Source organism: Nicotiana sylvestris, chromosome 12 (assembly GCF_000393655.2).
Source record: "Nicotiana sylvestris chromosome 12, ASM39365v2, whole genome shotgun sequence".
NCBI classification, from domain to species: domain Eukaryota; kingdom Viridiplantae; phylum Streptophyta; class Magnoliopsida; order Solanales; family Solanaceae; genus Nicotiana; species Nicotiana sylvestris.
This window is the reverse complement of record NC_091068.1, coordinates 137,609,192-137,627,701: the sequence shown is the minus strand read 5'-3', so window position 1 is coordinate 137,627,701 and position 18,510 is coordinate 137,609,192. Positions and strand designations below refer to the sequence as shown.

The following is an 18,510-nucleotide window of genomic DNA, read 5'->3' as shown; positions in this document are numbered from 1 at the left end:
GATTCAGAATGGACAAAATTAAACAGACTGGTTACAGATTCTGCAAGTGATGGTATCCACTATTATTGAATTTAATCCCTATGAACATGGTATCTAACATTGAATGTAAATGAAGCGGATCAGACTTATTTAAGAATCCCTACATGCATGATTTCTACATGTTACTGATCTTAACACGTTACTGGGTTATACCTATTTGGGCCCTAAAACAAGATATCTAACGGTGACAAACATGCAGAACTTTAGAATGAAATCTTATAGGCAGGTTATCTAGATGTGAAGTTGAACAAGAAGTCTTATGGACATGGTTTCTAAATGCAGTTTGCAGAATTAAAATACCTTATAGGCATGATTTTTAAATGCAGTTTGCAGAACTAAAATACCATATAGGCATATTTTCTAAATGCAGTTGAATATGCAGAATTTAAAGTAGTCCTATAGGTATATTTTTTAAATGCAGTTGAATATACATAATTTAAAGTAGTCCTATAGGCATATTTTCTACCCTTGCATGCATAGTTACCCAACCCTTTTCACTAGCCAGCCCCAAATGTTTGTTACAACTTATTACAAACCAGGAATACTAAATACATTAGAAAATGCAACGAAAAGAATTACAACCAGAGGAAGCCTGATTCTTGACTTCCTCACTGAGTTATGAGATGAACCAACTCAAAATACCATTGATCCAAAGCCTTTCTCAGCCTTGAGTGTGTCAGAGTTCCCTAAGGGCTTCAATAGGACCCCGGACAGTGCTCACACCTAAGTTTCATAACCAGAATAGGGACAAGTGCAGTGGAAATGCCAGCCCTTATGTGTCCAAGTTCAGAGGGAGCTCATGGGTCCCAAAACAAGGCTCACATGAGGGGGGAAGAACTTAAGTCTAAGAGGAGAGTGCAAGTGCAGAAACAGATCTTTAAGAACTAAGGAAGTGAAGAAGGGGGAAAGAGGTGTTGGGAAATAGCCATTAACACTTCAAATAAGTCGATAATTTCACACAAAGGGGGCAGGGGTTTAGGAATCCATTGCAAGGAGACTATGTACTTAGGCATGGGTCGATTCTAAGCATGCACATCAATAGGGAGTGTTGTCATGCTTGCAAAGTCAACCAGAACATACAACATAAAAGGGAAACATAGAGGTTATGATCCTAGGGGGATCAAGTTTGGGTCATGCTCAGCAATGTTCAATGTTGTCATGCCCCAAACAAACCATAAGTATTAAACATACTGGGGCAGTGATTTAGGATTGATAATACATTAATTCAGAACAGGAGAAAGAAGTTACAACATGCAAAATAAAGGTACTGAATTAAATATAAGCAGTAGGCAGACAAGAATGCAAGGATCATTAAGTAACCATATTGTGGTTGATGCTGAAAACTTAATTAGAACATACCAGTCAAAGAAGAAAAGTGCAGTAAAGAAAAGTAGCAGGACTTCGAAATATAGCTTTGGCTTTCGGCCAGCTAAACAAGCCACAGTACCATTAACAAAGCAAGAGAGAGTGTTTTTATTATAAGCGTGAGTTCAGAACTAAAGTATTCTTGTTTGTGTTAATGAGAGAGTATGTATATATAGTAGTTCGAAACCATGTAAAATAAGGTAAGAATTACAATTGTATAGTAATTATAGAAATCAGAACCAAAATTAGTATAAGTACTCCCTTAATTTAAGAGAATCAGTTCAAACAGTAAAAACAGGTAACAAATAAGGAAAGAAATCAATGTATAGACAAGGAAATAATTCGAACATATTAGGCATAGAGTAAACTATTAGAGCTAGGTTCAGAAAAACTCTAATTAGGAAAATAGACAGTAAGAATCCAACAGCCAAGCTAAGGGAATCAATCAGATTGAGTAGAAAGTAGGGATCGAAAGTCTAAAGGAAAGTGTTCAAACTAGACCAAGAAACGAGGAATTAGAATCAATCAAAGAGAAAGTCATGTGTCAATATTTTGCATATAAATAAAGTAAGACACAGATGGTCAAGAGTCGACATACAAACCTAGCAAACATGAGATTCAAATAATACTGATTTGATGAGAAAGAGGCAAGTTTCGAACAATCAAGATGAACACAAGCACGTAGAGTCAGTGTAAGTCTTTAGGCTAAGAAACTGAGTAGAAACAAATCAAGGCAAGATAGTCACGAAGAATCACAGAAACTCAAAAACGAGAACTGGCTAGTCATGTTGATACACAAAACTTAACAAAGAATCCCCTAAAAATTAGGGCTTTCAACATAATTGAGTTAAAGAGAAGATAGAACCCAAGAATCAGAAGAATCACACAAAGGGAACAAGAAATTTCGAAAAGAACTTCTGCACTTAAATAAATAGTCTTGGACCCCAAAACCATAAGATTTTCAACAATATAAGGGTTTTAAAAAGGGGATAAATAGACAGATCAGACAAAACTCAGGCAAACAAACATTCATTTAATAAACAGTTAAAAGAAATTAGTTTTTTTTAACATGCAAACTCAAGCAGAAGGATAATACTAGCCAACACAGCAAAACATATCGAAAATCAAAGAAAGGTTTCGAAATAACTTAACAGAACATTAATTAGAAAGATAAGGAGTTTTTAAAGCGGAGTTTTTAAAGAAACTTCGAGAAAAATGCTTAGAAGTTCAGAGCAGACATAGATCGAAATAGATCTAAGAGAAATTGAGAGAACCTTACATGTTAGGGTTTCAGAAGAACCCCAAGCGGTGAGAAAGGCTTTGAAAACTATCGATCTAAGCAGTAGAGTCAAGAGTCAGACTCGAATAGCCATGGCTGGCCTGAGAAAGGTCAGAGATGATCGGAGAACAGCCGTAAACTGAAATCTACCAAGGTCTGGACCAAGCTCCTTCAAGATCTAACCTTGAAACCATAATAATCGAACACGTAGAAGCCATGAGAGGTGGATACAGGTCTCCGATGACCTTGAAAGCCATGGATTCGGGAGGTTTTAGGGTTGTAGTTGAGGGCGACGGCTATGGTTTGAGAGGGTTTGATAGAGGATTGAGAGAGAAAGGGATTTAGAGGCGGCGAAGTGTGTGAAATGGGATTAAGGTTAGGGGTCATTTGAATTAAAAAAGGTAAGGATTGTTGTTGGTCGTTGATCTGAATGATTAACGGCCTGGATTAAAACGGGCGAGTGGGTGGGTTATGAAGACGAGTTTGGGTCGGATTAAAAGAGGATTGGGTCAGGGTAATTGGGCCTCAGATTAGGTTTAATTGGGGTTCAAAATCAGGCTAAAATTGAAATAAAATGGAGCTAACATTTAAATAGCCACTTTTCCCTATTTGATTTATAAAAAATAGTAAAATAATTTCTGGAAATAAATTAAAGGTACTAAAATGATTAATAGTACATAATTATCAAATTAAAAATACTGGACTTAATTTTTATGAATATAAACATAATTAATCTTAAAAGAGGCTAATGTTGTGCTTATATACAATTTAACTTTAAAAATACTAAATGACTTTGTAAAAATATGCAAAAATTATATTACCTCTATTTTAGCATAAATATTAGAATCCAATAAGTGAATCACCAAAATGATAATTTTGGGAATAATTATTAGGTTTTTCTGGATAAAATGGGCAATAAATTGATTTAAAAATCTTTAAAAATTAAGAAAAAATAATAAAACATTTGAACATACTTATACATACATATATATATATATATATATATATATATATATATATATATATGCTATTTTAAAAGTATTTTGTATATTAAAAATATATAGGACAAAATTAGGTATCAATAGCTGCCCTTCTTTACCCGGGAATGTTGAAAGAGTTGTCGGGTAAAGATATGATGGGCAATTTTGACCAAGCGGAACGGTTCGAAGAGGTTTAGGCCGTGGAGACTTTCGCGAGCGGACGCAATATCCAGGGCGGGGAGAATGGTGAAGGTCTGATATGGCTGCGTGAACTGGAGCGGGATCGCTCTTACCAAGATGGTCGTTGCTTGCTGGTTTACCTGCGAATAAGCAATACAAGCATATATTGTGCATAAATTTAAACATGATGTAGTTTCCTGTCAGACCATGAGGATTGTCTTTGGATGGTTAGAATGACGTCCTTAGCCCATGATGTCCTGGGCCATGAAGCGTGTAATAAAGGATTCGCAGGTCATGAAATGATGCTCTCGGGCTATGAGGATGATGCCTCCGAACCATGATGCCTTTGAATAATGATATGCAAAAGATTAAAAGGGTGGTCCTCAGTCCATAACATGGTATTCTCGTATATGAAAATGGTACCTCCGAACAATGACGCCTTTGGATAATTTGGCAATCTTTCAGCCCATGAGATGTAGTAGGTGGCGATCTTTCAGCACATAAAATGCAGTATTTGGCGATCTTTCAGCCATGCAATGTAGTAGGTGGTGATTTTCCAGCCATGCAAATGTAGATAAGGCGCCTATCTTTCAGCCATGAAAATGTAGATAAGGTGGCGATCTTTCAGCCATGGAAGTGTAGATAAGGTAGCGATCTTTTAGCCATGCAAGTGTAGATAAGGTGGAGATCTTTTAGCCATGTGAATATAGATAAGATGGCGATCTTCCAGCCATGTAAATGTAGGGATGGCGATCTTTCAGCCATGCAAATGTAATGGTGGTGATCTTTCAGCCATGCAAATGTAGGGGTATCGATCTTTCAGCCATGCAAATATAGGGGGAGGTAAAGCTTAACCTTGGAGGGCAGAATGGTAGCCTTATGCAATGCAAAAATGCAGATGGAGATAACATTTAGTCTCGGAAGGCATAATGGTAGCCTTATGCGATGCAAAAAATGCAGATAGAGACAGTGTTTAGTCTCGGCAGGCAGAATGGTAGCCTTATGCAAGAAACAAATGGTAAATGGTAATAGAGTTTTCTTAGTTGATAGCAGATTGCAGTATTGTGACTGTTGGGGACATTGTGACACACGGAATGTCACTGGTGTGCGTGGATAGCAAATGTTGGTAAGTGCGATAGTTCTGAGAGGTGTATTCCTAAACAATGTTTGTCTTGTGAATGTATAGTATGTCTGATGCTTTCGTAATCCAAGTGCCTGCATCCAAAGAAAAAATCGTGAGTTTTGTAGGGGGGAAGGTTAGTTCGTATCCCCGCTAGCTTTGCTTGGCTTGTTCGGCTTTGATCTGGTGATACTGTAAGTATCATTGGGGTAGCGTTGTTAAACAAAGCAATTTCAGTAATAAACATGCATGATTTCGTAAAATATGACATAAGTATGTAATTACGAATAACATTTAGATGAACCGACGACTGTGACGTGGTTCAGAACATTACAACCTCTCTTGCTACGGAATTTTAAGGGTCCTCCTCAAAATTTTGCCCCAGTTTAATGGGTTGAGGTTTCTAACTATTGGTTGCGAAGACCGACTAAAATTACTTCGGAATTTTGAGGGTCCTTCTCAAAATTCTGCCCCAGTTTCCAATTGCGAGGGGAATGAAAATTTTATTGAATTGTGACCGAACCCATAGGTATGCCTACGTATCCCCTCTTAAATGAGAATCAGGTCAGGCGTAGTTCAAATTACATCATATAGGAAAGCATAAAGATCACACATAGTAACGCTTGACTGCATCTGAGTTGATTGGCTTTGGCCAGACTTCTCCGTCCATTTTTACAAGTATGAGGGCTCATCCTGTCAGAACCCGGTGGACCATGTATGGGCCTTGCCAGTTGGGAGAGAATTTCCATTTGGCTTCATCGTGATGCGGAAAAAATTTCTTTAACACCAACTGCCATGATGTGAAATGTCTCGTCTTGACTCTTTTGTTGAAGGCTCTGGACATTCTGTTCTGATAGAGTTGACCATGGCAAACTGCGTTCATTCTCTTTCCGTCTATAAGTGTTAATTGCTCATAATGACTTTTCACCCACTCTGCATCGTCAAGCTCAGCTTCCTGTATGATCCTTAGGGAAGGAATTTCTACCTTGGCGGGAATGACTGTCTTTGTACCATAAACCAGAATATAGGGGGTTGCCTCGGTTGATGTGCAGACTGTGGTGCGATATCCCAATAAAGCGAATGATAACTTCTCGTGCCACTATTTATGCTTCTCTATCATTTTCCTCAATATCTTCGTGATATTATTGTTGGCGGTTTCTACAGCTCCATTCATCTGAGGCCTGTAGGCTGTAGAATTCTTGTGTCAGATCTTGAAGGTTTCACATATAGCTTTCATCAAGTCGTTGTTTAGGTTGGAGCCATTATCAGTAATGATTGACTCTGGAGTCCCGAATCAACAAACAATGCGGTCGCTACAAAGTCTGCCATGACTTTCTTAGTCACTGCTCTGTAAGATGCTGCTTCGACCCATTTGGTGAAATAGTCGATTGCTACCAAGATAAATTTGTGCCCATTGGAAGCGGCAAGCTCGATTGGTCCAATAACATCCATCCCCCAGGCGGCGAACGACCAAGGTGAACTTGTTGCATTAAGCTTATTTGGAGGTACCTTCATCATGTCTGCATGTATCTGACAGTGGTGGCATTTTTGGACATACTGGATACAATCCATTTCCATAGTCATCCAAAAGTAACCAGCCTGGAGTATCTTCTTGGCTAAGACAAAATCGTTCATATGTGGACCGCAGGTCCCGGGATGAATTTCCTCTAGTAGCTTGGATGCTTCCTTTGAGTCGACACACCTTAATAGTCCCAAATCGAGAGTTCTCATATACAGGATTTCTCCGTTGTGAAAGAAATTGTTGGACAATCTCCGAAGTGTGCATTTCTGAGTGGGGTTTGCAAATTCTGGATATTCGCCTTTTGCCAAATATTCTTTAATGTCATGAAACCAAGGTTTTTCGTCTGCTTCTTATTCAATATGGGCACAATAAGTTGGCTGATCATGGGTCTTTACTGGAATGGGATCAATGAAAGTTTTGTCTGGATGTTGTATCATGGATGATAGGGTAGCCAATGCATTGGCGAACTCATTCTGGACTCTGGGAACATGTTGGAACTCCGTCCTTATGAACCTCTTTCTCAACTCCTGTACATGATGCATAAACGGGAGTATCTTGGAGTTCTTGGTTACCCATTATTCTCGGACCTGATGTATAAGTAGGTCTGAATCTCCGATCACTAGCAACTCTTGAATGTTCATGTCAATGGCCATTTTGAGCCCTAGGATCCAAGCTTTGTATTCGACCATATTGTTGGTGCACGGGAACCTGAGTTTTCCAAATACCGGATGATGTTGACCGGTTTCTGATACTAGGACTGCTCTTATTCTAACTCCTTTGAAATTTTTTGCTCCATCGAAAAACATTCTCCAACCATCATAGGATTCTCCAATGTCTTTTTCTATGAATGATACCTCTTCGTCAGGAAAATACGTTTTCAGGGATTCGTATACTCCATCCACGGGATTTTCAGCAAGGTGATCTGCTAGTTCCTGCCCCTTGATTGCCTTCTGAGTTACGTAGACAATGTCAAATTCACTCAACATGATTTGCCACTTGGCTAGCCTGCCCGTGGGCATGGACTTCTAGAAGATATACTTCAAAAGATCCATCATTGATATGAGATATGTGGTATAGGCGCAGAAGTAATGTCTTAGCTTCTGAGCTACCCAAGTCAAAGCATAACAGGTGCAATCTAGCAGGGAATACTGGGCCTCGTACGGGGTGAACTTCTTACTAAGGTAATAGATAGCTTTCTCCTTCCTTCCCGTTTCATCATGCTTCCCCATAACATAACCGAACGCTTTATCCAATACTGCAAGGTAAAGTAATAAGGGTCTACCTGGCTCAGGCGAGACTAAGACTGGTGGCGTTGACAGGTATTCCTTGATTCTGTCGAAAGCCTTTTGGCAGTCATCAGTCCATTTGATAGCGGCGTCCCTTTTCAACATCTTAAAGATTGGCTCACAGATAACTGTAGATTGTGCTATGAACCGCCTAATGTAATTAAGTCTTCCCAAGAAACTCATCACGTCCTTCTTGTTCTTTGGCGGTGGAAACTCTTGAATAGCTTTGACCTTTGATGGATCCAGTTCTATTCCTTGGCGGCTCACAATAAACCCAAGTAGTTTTCCGGCAGGAACCCCAAATGCACACTTTGTGGGATTCAGTTTCAGGTTGTACCTTCGCAATCTATTAAAAAACTTTCTCAAATCTTCCATGTGATCAGTAGCCTTCTTGGACTTGATGATAACATCATCTATGTACACCTCAATCTCCTTGTGTATCATATCATGGAAAATGGTAGTCATGGCCCTCATGTAGGTGGTCCCTACATTCTTTAACCCGAACGACATCATCTTGTAGCAGTACATTCCCCACGGCGTAATGAAAGTCGTTTTCTCATCATCTTATTCATCCATCCAGATCTGATGATACCCAGTGAAACAATCTACAAATGACTGCAACTCATACTTGGTGCAATTGTCGATCAAAATATGTATGTTTGGCAAAGGGAAGTTGTCTTTCAAACTGGCCCGGTTGAGATCCCGATAGTTGACACAGACTCGGACCTTCCCGTCCTTCTCTCAGTACTGTCACAATGTTGGCTAACCATGTCGGGTATTCTACTACCCTGAGAACCTTAGCTTTGACCTGCTTAGTGACTTCTTCCTTGATTTTCAAACCCATATCAGGTTTGAACTTTCTGAGCTTTTGCTTTTACCGGAGGACATGTTGGATCGGTTGGTAGTTTGTGAGCCACAACAGATGTACTTAGAACAGTCATGTTATCATATGACCAGGAAAATATGTCCTCATACTTCTTTAGGAATTCTGTGTATTTCTTCTTTTCTGACGGCGATAAGTGGACGCTGATTCGTGTTTCTTTGACGTTTTCCGCATCTCCTAGATTAGCAACTTCTGTTTCATCCAGGCTGGACTTAGGTCTGTTCTCAAAATTCTCAACTTCCTTAACAATCTCTTCAGGCATGTCATCTTCCTCTGAATCTATGTCCGTTTGTTGCGTTGTCTCGTTGTATGTCACATTCATTGATTCATCAAGATAAGTAATAGTAATGTTGTGTGAGTAAAGTAATGAGAGAAAAAATAATAATGAGTGTTGATTTGTAAGAAAAGACAAATACTTTAATAAATTGCATAATCATTTTGAATATTGGAAATCTTATTGCAAGAATTGAAAACATGCGAGAAATAAAAATATTTTAGTAAATAAAATGGTACTTGTTTTAGCCTTGCTACATTGATGCTCGTCGGGCTCTGGTCGTCCTGATGGTCCAGTTATTGAGGCATGCCTCTCTACTTACAGCGTGTATGGAAGGGTCTTCCTCCCCCTCCTCCTCGAGAACAACACAACAATCCATATCATTATCTTCTAGGAACAAATTTTTCATCGCTGCCAGTGCTTCTTCTTCATCTAACCCATAAATAATATCGGCTGGTTGGAAGGTCTGCACCAGATGTTGTATCAGCTGCTCCAATGGGTAGTAAGGATCGTGCCATGGTGATGACCAGTTGTTGAATTCTTCCTAGGTATACTCATATCCCATACCGAAAGTGGTGTTATGTTTCTTTAGTTTTATGGGCTTAGTGATTCCTTGAAGGTTCTTGCCAAGCCCCTTGACAGGTTCGTACCCACTCCAATTCAATATACTCTCGATCTTGTTATCCCACCATTTTTCTTTGTCAACAACATTTACCCGTTCGATGTGATGGTAAGTTTCTCCTCCTAGCTTCTTTCTCCTCTCAATTGATGGAATAGTTTGGCGACTATATATAGGGTTGCTACCATCGCCGTGAATGATCACTTCCTGGTGGTTCCACTCGAACTTTACTACCTGATGTAGTGTTGATGCTACGGCTCCGGCAGTATGAATCCATGGCCGTCCCAACAGCAGATTGTAAGATGCTGGCACGTCTATCACTTGGAAATCGACATCGAACCAAGTTGGCCATATTTGTAAACACAGACTAATTTCCCCAATAGTGGACCTCTGAGAATCGTCGAAAGCTTTCACATTGATAGCCCCGTCCTTTATTTCATGTAGTCCTTTACCCAACTTCTTGAGTGTTACCAGTGGACAAACGTTGAGACTAGAACCCTCATCAATCAAGATCCTGGTGATAAAGTAGTCCTCGCATTGCATAGTGATGTGCAGTGCTTTGTTGTGACCCAACCCTTCAGGTGGCAGCTCATCCTCGTGAAAAGTAATTTTATGAATTTCCAATACCTGCCCTACCATATCAGCCATTTCTCCGCCAGTGATGTTTCTGGGCACGTATGCTTCACTCAGCACCCTCAGCAGAGCATTCTTGTGTGCTTCAAAATTTTGTAGCAACGCAAGGATGGAGATTTGCGCCGGTGTTTTGTTCAACTGGTCGATGACCGAGTATTCTTTGGCCTGTATCTTTCTCCAAAGATCGTCTGGACCTGTCTCAATGATGGGTGACCGATTAGAGGCCTGCTTGATTGACTCATCTAGGTATTCCGGGGTATAGACCCTACCAGTTCTCGTCATACCCTGTGCGGCAATATTTTCCTCGAACCTAACCTTGCCTTTCCTTCTTGCCTCGACTGTATAGTCCCAGGGTATTGCCTTTGTATTGAATGGCATCATGGTTTACATCGCCACTGGGATCGGCGTGGCTATCTTCACTCCGAACGGAGCATGTACCTTGGGTGGTAAAACCGCAACTTTGAATGGTGCAGGTGCATTGGCTGGAGACACGAATTCGACCTCAATTGGCGATGGTGTCTTTGCATATGATGTTGCTTCAAACTCAAGTGGCACAGACATATTTACCTCAGCGTCCCCAGATTGCTAAATCTGGACTATGATTAATTAAGGGTAACTATTGGCTTCTTTGGGACTGATTCCTCGGGATCCCAATCATCCTCTATTTTAATCATTTGAATGCCTCCACCCTTATGGTCTGGCAGAGGATTACTACGGACATTCAGAGCGGGTTCCTTCGCCACAATAACATTGTTGTCAATCAAAGCCTGGATCTTGTCCTTCAGGGAACGACATTCATCGATGGTGTGTTCCTTTATGCTGGAGTGGTATGCATAGGATTTGTTTGGGTTAACCCACTGAGAAGGGTTCTCAGGAGTTACAGCAGGAATAAGGGTGACATAACCAGCAGCTTTAAGTCTTTCGTACAACTGGTCAATAGGTTCAGCAACGGTTGTGTATTGTTTACGAGGTCTACGATCGAACTTTGGTCAAGGTCTAGGGACGTTTTGGCGTGTAGGAGGGGACTGACAGTGGGATGGTTGAGCATTATAGGTTTGGTAGACATGAGCGGGTTGGGAATATCTGGGTGAAGTAGGCTGATATGTGGAGGGTGGGAGTGATTGATAAGGGGGTGGTGGAGTTTGGTAGGAGGGTGAGGGTGTTTGATAGTTTGGAGTAGGCTGATATATGAGTGGAGGAGTTGGGTATGTTTGGTATTTTATGGGAGATTTGGTTATCTGTGCAACCATTACGGCTCCTACGTCCCTTTTCTTTGACACACCACCGGAATACAAGGCCTTATTTGTAGCTTGCAAGGCTTCGAAGTTTGTAACCATACCACTTTTGATGCCTTCTTCGATTCTTTCACCCAACTTGATAATGTCAGAAAATTTGTGGCTCTCAATTATCATCAACCCTTCATAATACTGCGGGTCTTGAGCCCGGACAAAGAATTTGTTCATTTGTTCCTCTTCTAAGGTAGGTCTGACCTTAGCAGTTTCGGACCTCTAGCGAGTGGCATACTCGCGAAATGTTTTTGTAGGCTTCTTCTTTAGATTTTGAATGTAGAACACATCCGACGTTCTCTGTATTGAACCTAAACCTGTCCATAAAGTCGAATGCCATACCTACCCAGTTTGACCATTTCTTTGGATCTTGGCTGATGTACCAAGACAAAACATCTCCTTTCAAACTCCTCATGAATAGCTTCATGTGGATTCTCTCACCTTTTCCTACTCCAACCAGTTTGTCACAACATGTTCTCAAATAGACCCTTGGATCACCTATACCATCAAGCATTTCGAACTTTGGAGGTTTGTACCCCTCGGGCAGTTCGACATCGGGCTGTCTGCAAAGATCTTTATAGTTTAGCCTCTCAATTCCCTTGCTTCCTTCAATGCCTTGGATTCGGCTAGTCAATTTTTTAAGTTCCTTAGCCAGGTTCTTGATGAGCAGGTCTTTATCATCAGACTCAGTGTGCTTGAAATGGGTTGGGTGGAGTGTGGTATAGTCTCCACATAGATGGGGGTGCTATGGTGGGTGTGGAAGTGGTCATTTGTGGAGTTCAGGGGTTCTGAGATGAGTAGCGGGGTGTTGTTCGAGGTATGGGAGGTGTTGTAGTGGTGGTGAGGAACGGGATGGTTTTGTTGCTTTGGGATATTCTGTGGAGGTGTAGGGTTCTGAGCATTTGGGAAATTGATATCTGGAGTGGTGAGAGAAAATGATAGATTTGCCAGATTTCGAACCTGATCAAGTTCTTCTTGAAATTTCAGCAGCTTTTGTTCGAGTTGGGATGTATTTTCTTTGGAAACCTGAGTACCATGACCATGGATGACCTCTACCCGTTCAGTTAAGTTCTCTTTTCTGGCAATGTTCAAATCTTCCATCTTCCCTTTGCTCTTGTTTTTGACAGGACTAAGAGGAGGAGTGGGTGGAGGGCCCCTGGATCTCGTGGAATAAGATGATGTTGCCAGAGTGCACGAACTAACCTTTGGGGAGGGGTAATAATAAACAAAATTAAAAACAAAAGGTAACCAAGTTAGTGAGGATTATAAAAAGCGTTGCGATATTTAAACACATAGTACAAGAATGTAAATCGTGTCCTAATTTGGGGACCTCTTTGTGCCCGAGGTAGGCCTAGCAACAAATTAATTTGGAGAACTTAGAATGCTAAATGCCTCATTTTATTGATAAAAAGTAGACGAATCCCAAATCGACACTAAATAACAGGAAATAAAATTCACTAGTGACCATTGGCCTTATTACATTTCATAAAGCAAAAAGAAAAACTCCTATCTATTTGGTCCTAGAAGGCCCTTCCCCAGATTCAGCATCCTTGGCTCGGTCAAACAGCTTTCCCAGCTCGCGAAGTCCCAGCAGTAGGTAGGCTTTGGCTAGATGTCCACCTTCGTTTCCTTCAGCATTTTGGTAGTCTTCGACCCTCTTGATAAACTTCCTTTCTAGATCCACTATGTCTCGCTCCAAGTATCCCAATCGCTTGTTGGCACTGATAGCCATGTCTTTCCACTCCTTAATTAGCTTTTGGTTGGCTTCTTGTATCTCACGGTGCTCATTTTCACACTCTCGGATCCTTTTGCGCAGTTAGTTGCATTTGACCTGTGCCTTGGCCCTTTCATCTATGATCCTGTGGCCCCTAGCAAACCCTGGGTAGCCCAGACCATCGTGATTATCTTCCAACCAGCCTGAATAGTAGGGAGCGCAACCAACATGGTATCTATCTAGCTCGATGGTATCTCTCCCCATGATGATCTTGCAGTGCCACATATGCTGAGCTTGGCACTTATAAGGACTATCACCAGCCCGGAAGTTAGCCCGGAAATGACTCATCTTGTCGACCCTAGGTATAACCTGCTTCTTACCGGCTTGCCTCATAACTTGGAGAGAGATGTAAGGGTATTTTCCTCTTAGACCAATTAGTATCAGAAATGGTGCGTCCTTGGATCGGGCGATGAACTCCTCGGTAGGGAACCACTCAAACATCTATTGTACCAGGTCCTCAGTTAGATTATCGAATAACTCTACCCATCCCTTGGCATCTTCTAGCTGGGCGAACATATTGGGCATGTAATTCATTATCCTAGGATGATGGAACTCGATATGATCATCGCTGAATCTCTTGTCAGTATTCACCCCTTTGGAGATGCTCCATGAGCCAGAGCTGAAGTAGCAAATTGCATCCTTCGAAGTGTTTGGCTCCTTGTTGACACTTCTCCATGGCTCGGTATATCTCTGCAATGATCATGGGCATGATACTGAAAGGTTTCCCACTAATTCCTTCCATTAGGGTTTTAGTTACCATAACTAGCCTGGTTTTCATCCTTGCTTTCTTCATTGGAAACACGATTAACCCCAGGAAACAAAACATGAATACAAAGACCCTTCGGTGAATATGCCCTAATGATATGATGGCGAACTCGTCAGGATAGGTACGGTAGGATTGCTGTGACCGTACCTCTCGTACAAATAATCAAAAGGGATGTAGGATTCTTTCAAACATGTCAGTTCTAGATTCTTCTTCAAACCCATCATTTTGAGGAAGCCCTTACCCTTGCAGTTCTTAGGAATTAACAAACTCGTAGTTTCCCATGCTATACCGACCACGACTCATATCTCTTCTAGCGAGGGTGTCATTTCAATGTTCCCGAAGCGGAATACAGATCTCTCACAATCCCAGAACAAAGTGGCAGCTTCTATGATCTTGTTGTTGGGTTGGATTTCCAGGAGAGAAGGTAGGTTTCCCAAATATTTCCGGACAAGAGTTTCATCACTGGAGTGAAGATCCTCCCACCAGCTTAGCAACTTTGGGTGGATGTTGGTGACCATGCCGAATCTGGGGACTTCGTGCCTCATATTTCTGCAAGACAAATAAGGTTAGGCCTTTACCCCCACTAGCCTCGACTATTTAATATCAACAATTGGCATAAAGCATTTAGTTCTCCAAATAAATACACAGAACGTGGTAGTGTACGTTTGGGTTTAGGGAAACCCAGTAGACTTGGACAAGGCTATATTAAAAAGTCAATATGCGGACAACATAACTGACTCGGCTAGGTTTGACCATGATGCATGCACAGTTTAAATAGAGTAAGGTTTCTATGGAGTTTTAGACTGGTACCCTTGAGCGTACAACTCAAAGGGGAAAGGCACGGAACTGTCAACTACACCGTTGATCGACTGGTTTCACCGCAAATATGCCTTTTCCGGATTTAGGGGTGATAATATCGGAAGAGCGCAACCACTCATTATAAGCGTTGCTATGGGATTTGTTTGGCACGAGTGGAATATGATGTTGAGCATGATTATGCAATAATTAAAAACATGTTGTCACATATTTGAACATTTAAGAAAGCAGTAATACAACAGTTTCATAATTTAAAGCAGTAGTAAAGGAAAGAAACAAAAGACAAGTCAGTTTTGCAGTTGAAAAGGGAATTGAATGCTTAAGAAAATAAACAAGTAATTGCATATAAAGAAGCGTAAATTCACAATAATAGTCTGAAATGGTAAAAGCCTAAAAATCCCCAACAGAGTCACCATGCTGTCGCGCCCCTTTTTCTCGTAAAATCAGGTTTATGACATTTGGAGGGACAACTCATTCCTTTTGGGAACTGGGTTTGCATTTGAAGAGTCGCCACCTAATGATTAAGGTGCATTAGGACACCAATAGAGATTCAACTCTGAGTTTGTTTGAATAACCAGAGATTGGGTAAGGGCTTGAAATTATCCCAAGGGGAAGGTGTTAGGCAACCCTCAAGATCCACTAGTGTGGTTCCTGACCAAACAGTTTTGTGAATTTAGCGAATAGACAGGTATGGGCTCAAATATTAGGTGATTTAAACACATAAAATAAAGAACATCTGAAAGAAGCGTTTTAAAAGGAAAGAGTTTGCAAATAAAGGAAAGGGGTCCTAGGTTTATATTTAATATGGATCACCCCACACAATGTCCGATAATCACTCCTCAATGAGGGGCTACACGTGATATTATCGTGTGGTCATCATATCCATATCTACCCTTCCCACACCGTTAGGTATTAAAGTGCGGGTTGGTCTCAATTACTTATTTCATGCTATTACCCGTCCCATTCCTATCAGTCCCGGAGGCACTTAAGACTACTAATCCTAAAAGGGAGGGATATTAGGCTGACTTGAGGTTTCAAAGGTAAACATCTAAGGCGTCATACAAAACATATAGAAGACTGCACGTTAAAGGGGAAGCACATAATACATAAGGCTCAAATATACCTCCTCAAACAAAAGCACATAACTAGCATGACTTGCACATACTTTTTGGGTCTGATTAAAGCACATAAAGACAAGGGAAGTTAATTATTGAGGCAGATTAGTTTATTATATAACTCAGGTAAGAAGTCTGAATCAGACCTGCCTGCTGGTTGTAGTGATTAGCAAAAGCGGATCCAGCTTACAGTTATTACTCTAAGGCTTGCTTAAGTGTATAGATGGGATCCTATAGGCATGATATCTAATTGATTCAGAATGCGGGGAAAAAGTAATAACTCAAAATGAATTGTTTGAAATCCTATAGGCATGCTTGCTAAACCTTGTTAAGTGACAGAATTAGAGTATTAAAAGGAGATTCAGAATGGACAAAACTAAACAGATTGGTTACAGATTCTGCAAGTGATCGTATCCACTATTATTGAATTTAATCCCTATGAACATAATATCCTACATTGAATGTAAATGAAGCGAATCAAACTTATTTAAGAATTCCTATAGGCATGATTTCTACATGTTACTGATTTTAACACGTTACTGGGTTATACTCATTTGGGCCTTAAAACAGGATATCTAATGGTGACAAACATGTAGAACTTTCGAATGAAATCCTATAGGCAGGTTATCTAGATGTAAAGTTGAACAAGAAGTCCTATAGACATGGTTTCTAAATGCAGTTTGCAAAATTAAAATACCCTATAGGCATTATTTCTAAATGCAGTTTGCAGAACTAAAATACCCCATAGGCATATTTTCTAAATGCAGTTGAATATGCAGAATTTAAAGTTGTCCTATAGGCATATTTTCTAAATGCAGTTGAATATGCAAAATTTAAAGTAGTCATATAGGCATATTTTCTACCCTTGCATGCATAGTTACCCATCCCTTTTCACTAGCCAGTCCCAAATATTTGTTATAACTTATTACAGACCAGGAATATTAAATACATCAAAAAATGCAAAGAAAATAATTACAACCAGAGGAAGCCTGATTCTTGACTACCTCACTAAGTTATGAGATGAACCAACTCAAAATACCATTGATCCAAAGCCTTTATCAGCCTTGAGTGTGTCAGAGTTCCCTAAGAGCTTTAGTAGGACCCCGAGCAGTGCTTACACCTAAGTTTCATAACCAAAATAGGGACAAGTGCAGTGGAAATGCTAGCCCTTATGTGTCCAAGTTCAGAGGGAGCTCATGGGTCCCAAGTCAAGGCTCACATGAGGGTGTAGAATATAAGTCTAAGAGAAGAGTGATAGTGCAGAAATAGAGCTTTAAGAACTAAGGAAGTAAAGAAGGGGGAAAAAGGTGCTGAGAAACAACCATTAACACTTCAAACAAGTCGATAATTTCACACCAAGAGGGCAGGGGTTTAGGAATCCATTGCAAGGAGCCTATACTTAGGCATGGGCCGATTCTAGGCATGCACAATAATAGGGAGTTCTATCATGCTTGCAAAGTCAACCAGAACATACAACATAAAAGGGAAACATAGAGGTTATGATCCCATGGGGATCAAGTTTGGGTCATGCTCAGCAATATTCAATGTTGTCATGCCCTAAACAAACCATAAGTATTAAACATACTGGGGCAGGGATTTAGGATTCATAATACATTAATTCAGAATAGGAGAAAGAAGTTACAGCATGCAAAATAAGGGTGCTGAATTAAATATAAGCAGTAGGCAGACAAGAATGCAAGAATCATTAAGTAACCATGTTGTGGTTGATGCTGAAAACTTAATTAGAACATACCAGTCAAATAAGCAAAGTGCAGTAAAGAAAAGTAGCAGGACTTCAAAATATAGCTTTGGCTTTCGGCCAGCTAAATAGGCCACAGTACTAGTAACAAAGCAAGAGAGAGTGTTTTTAGTATAAGTGTGAGTTTAGAACTAAAGTATTCTTGTTTGTGTTAATGAGAGAGTATGTATATATAGTAGTTCGAAACCATGTAAACTAAGGCAAAAATTACAATTGTATAGTAATTATGGAATTCAGAACTAATTAGAACCAAAATTAATAGAAGTACTCCCTTAATTTAAGGGAATCAGTTCAAACGGTAAAAACAAGTAACAAATAAGGAAAGAAATCAATGTGTAGACAAGGAAATAATTCAAACATATTAGGCATAGAGTAAACTATTAGAGCTAGGTTCAGAAAAACTCTAATTAGGGAAATAGACAATAAGAATCAAACAGCCAAGATAAGGGAATCAATCAGATTGAGTAGAAAGTAGGGATCGAAGGTCTAAAGGAAAGTGTTCAAATTAGACCAAGAAACGGGGAATCAGAATCAATCAAAGAGAAAGTCATGTGTCAATATTTTGCATATAAATAAAGTAAGACACAGATGGTCAAGAGTCGACATATAAACCTAGCAAACATGAGAGTCAAATAATACCGATTTGATGAGAAAGAGGCAAGTTTCGAACAGTCAAGATGAACACAAGCACGTAGAGTCAGTGTAAGTTTTTAGGCTAAGAAACTGAGTAGAAACAAATCAAGGCAAGATAGTCACGAAGAAGTACAGAAACTCAAAAACGAGAACTGGCTAGTCATGTTGATACACAAAACTT

General features: G+C 40.2%; 1 protein-coding gene across 1 annotated transcript; it reads right to left on the bottom strand.

The window, feature by feature from the left end:
* Positions 1-7,060: 7,060 nt before the first annotated feature.
* On the bottom strand, positions 7,061-7,876 carry LOC138883816 (uncharacterized). Its single transcript, XM_070164530.1, has 2 exons — positions 7,635-7,876; positions 7,061-7,490 (listed from the first exon to the last, which is right to left on the bottom strand). Exons 1-2 carry the CDS (start codon positions 7,874-7,876, stop codon positions 7,061-7,063), a joined length of 672 nt encoding a protein of 223 aa, XP_070020631.1.
* Positions 7,877-18,510: the final 10,634 nt, after the last annotated feature.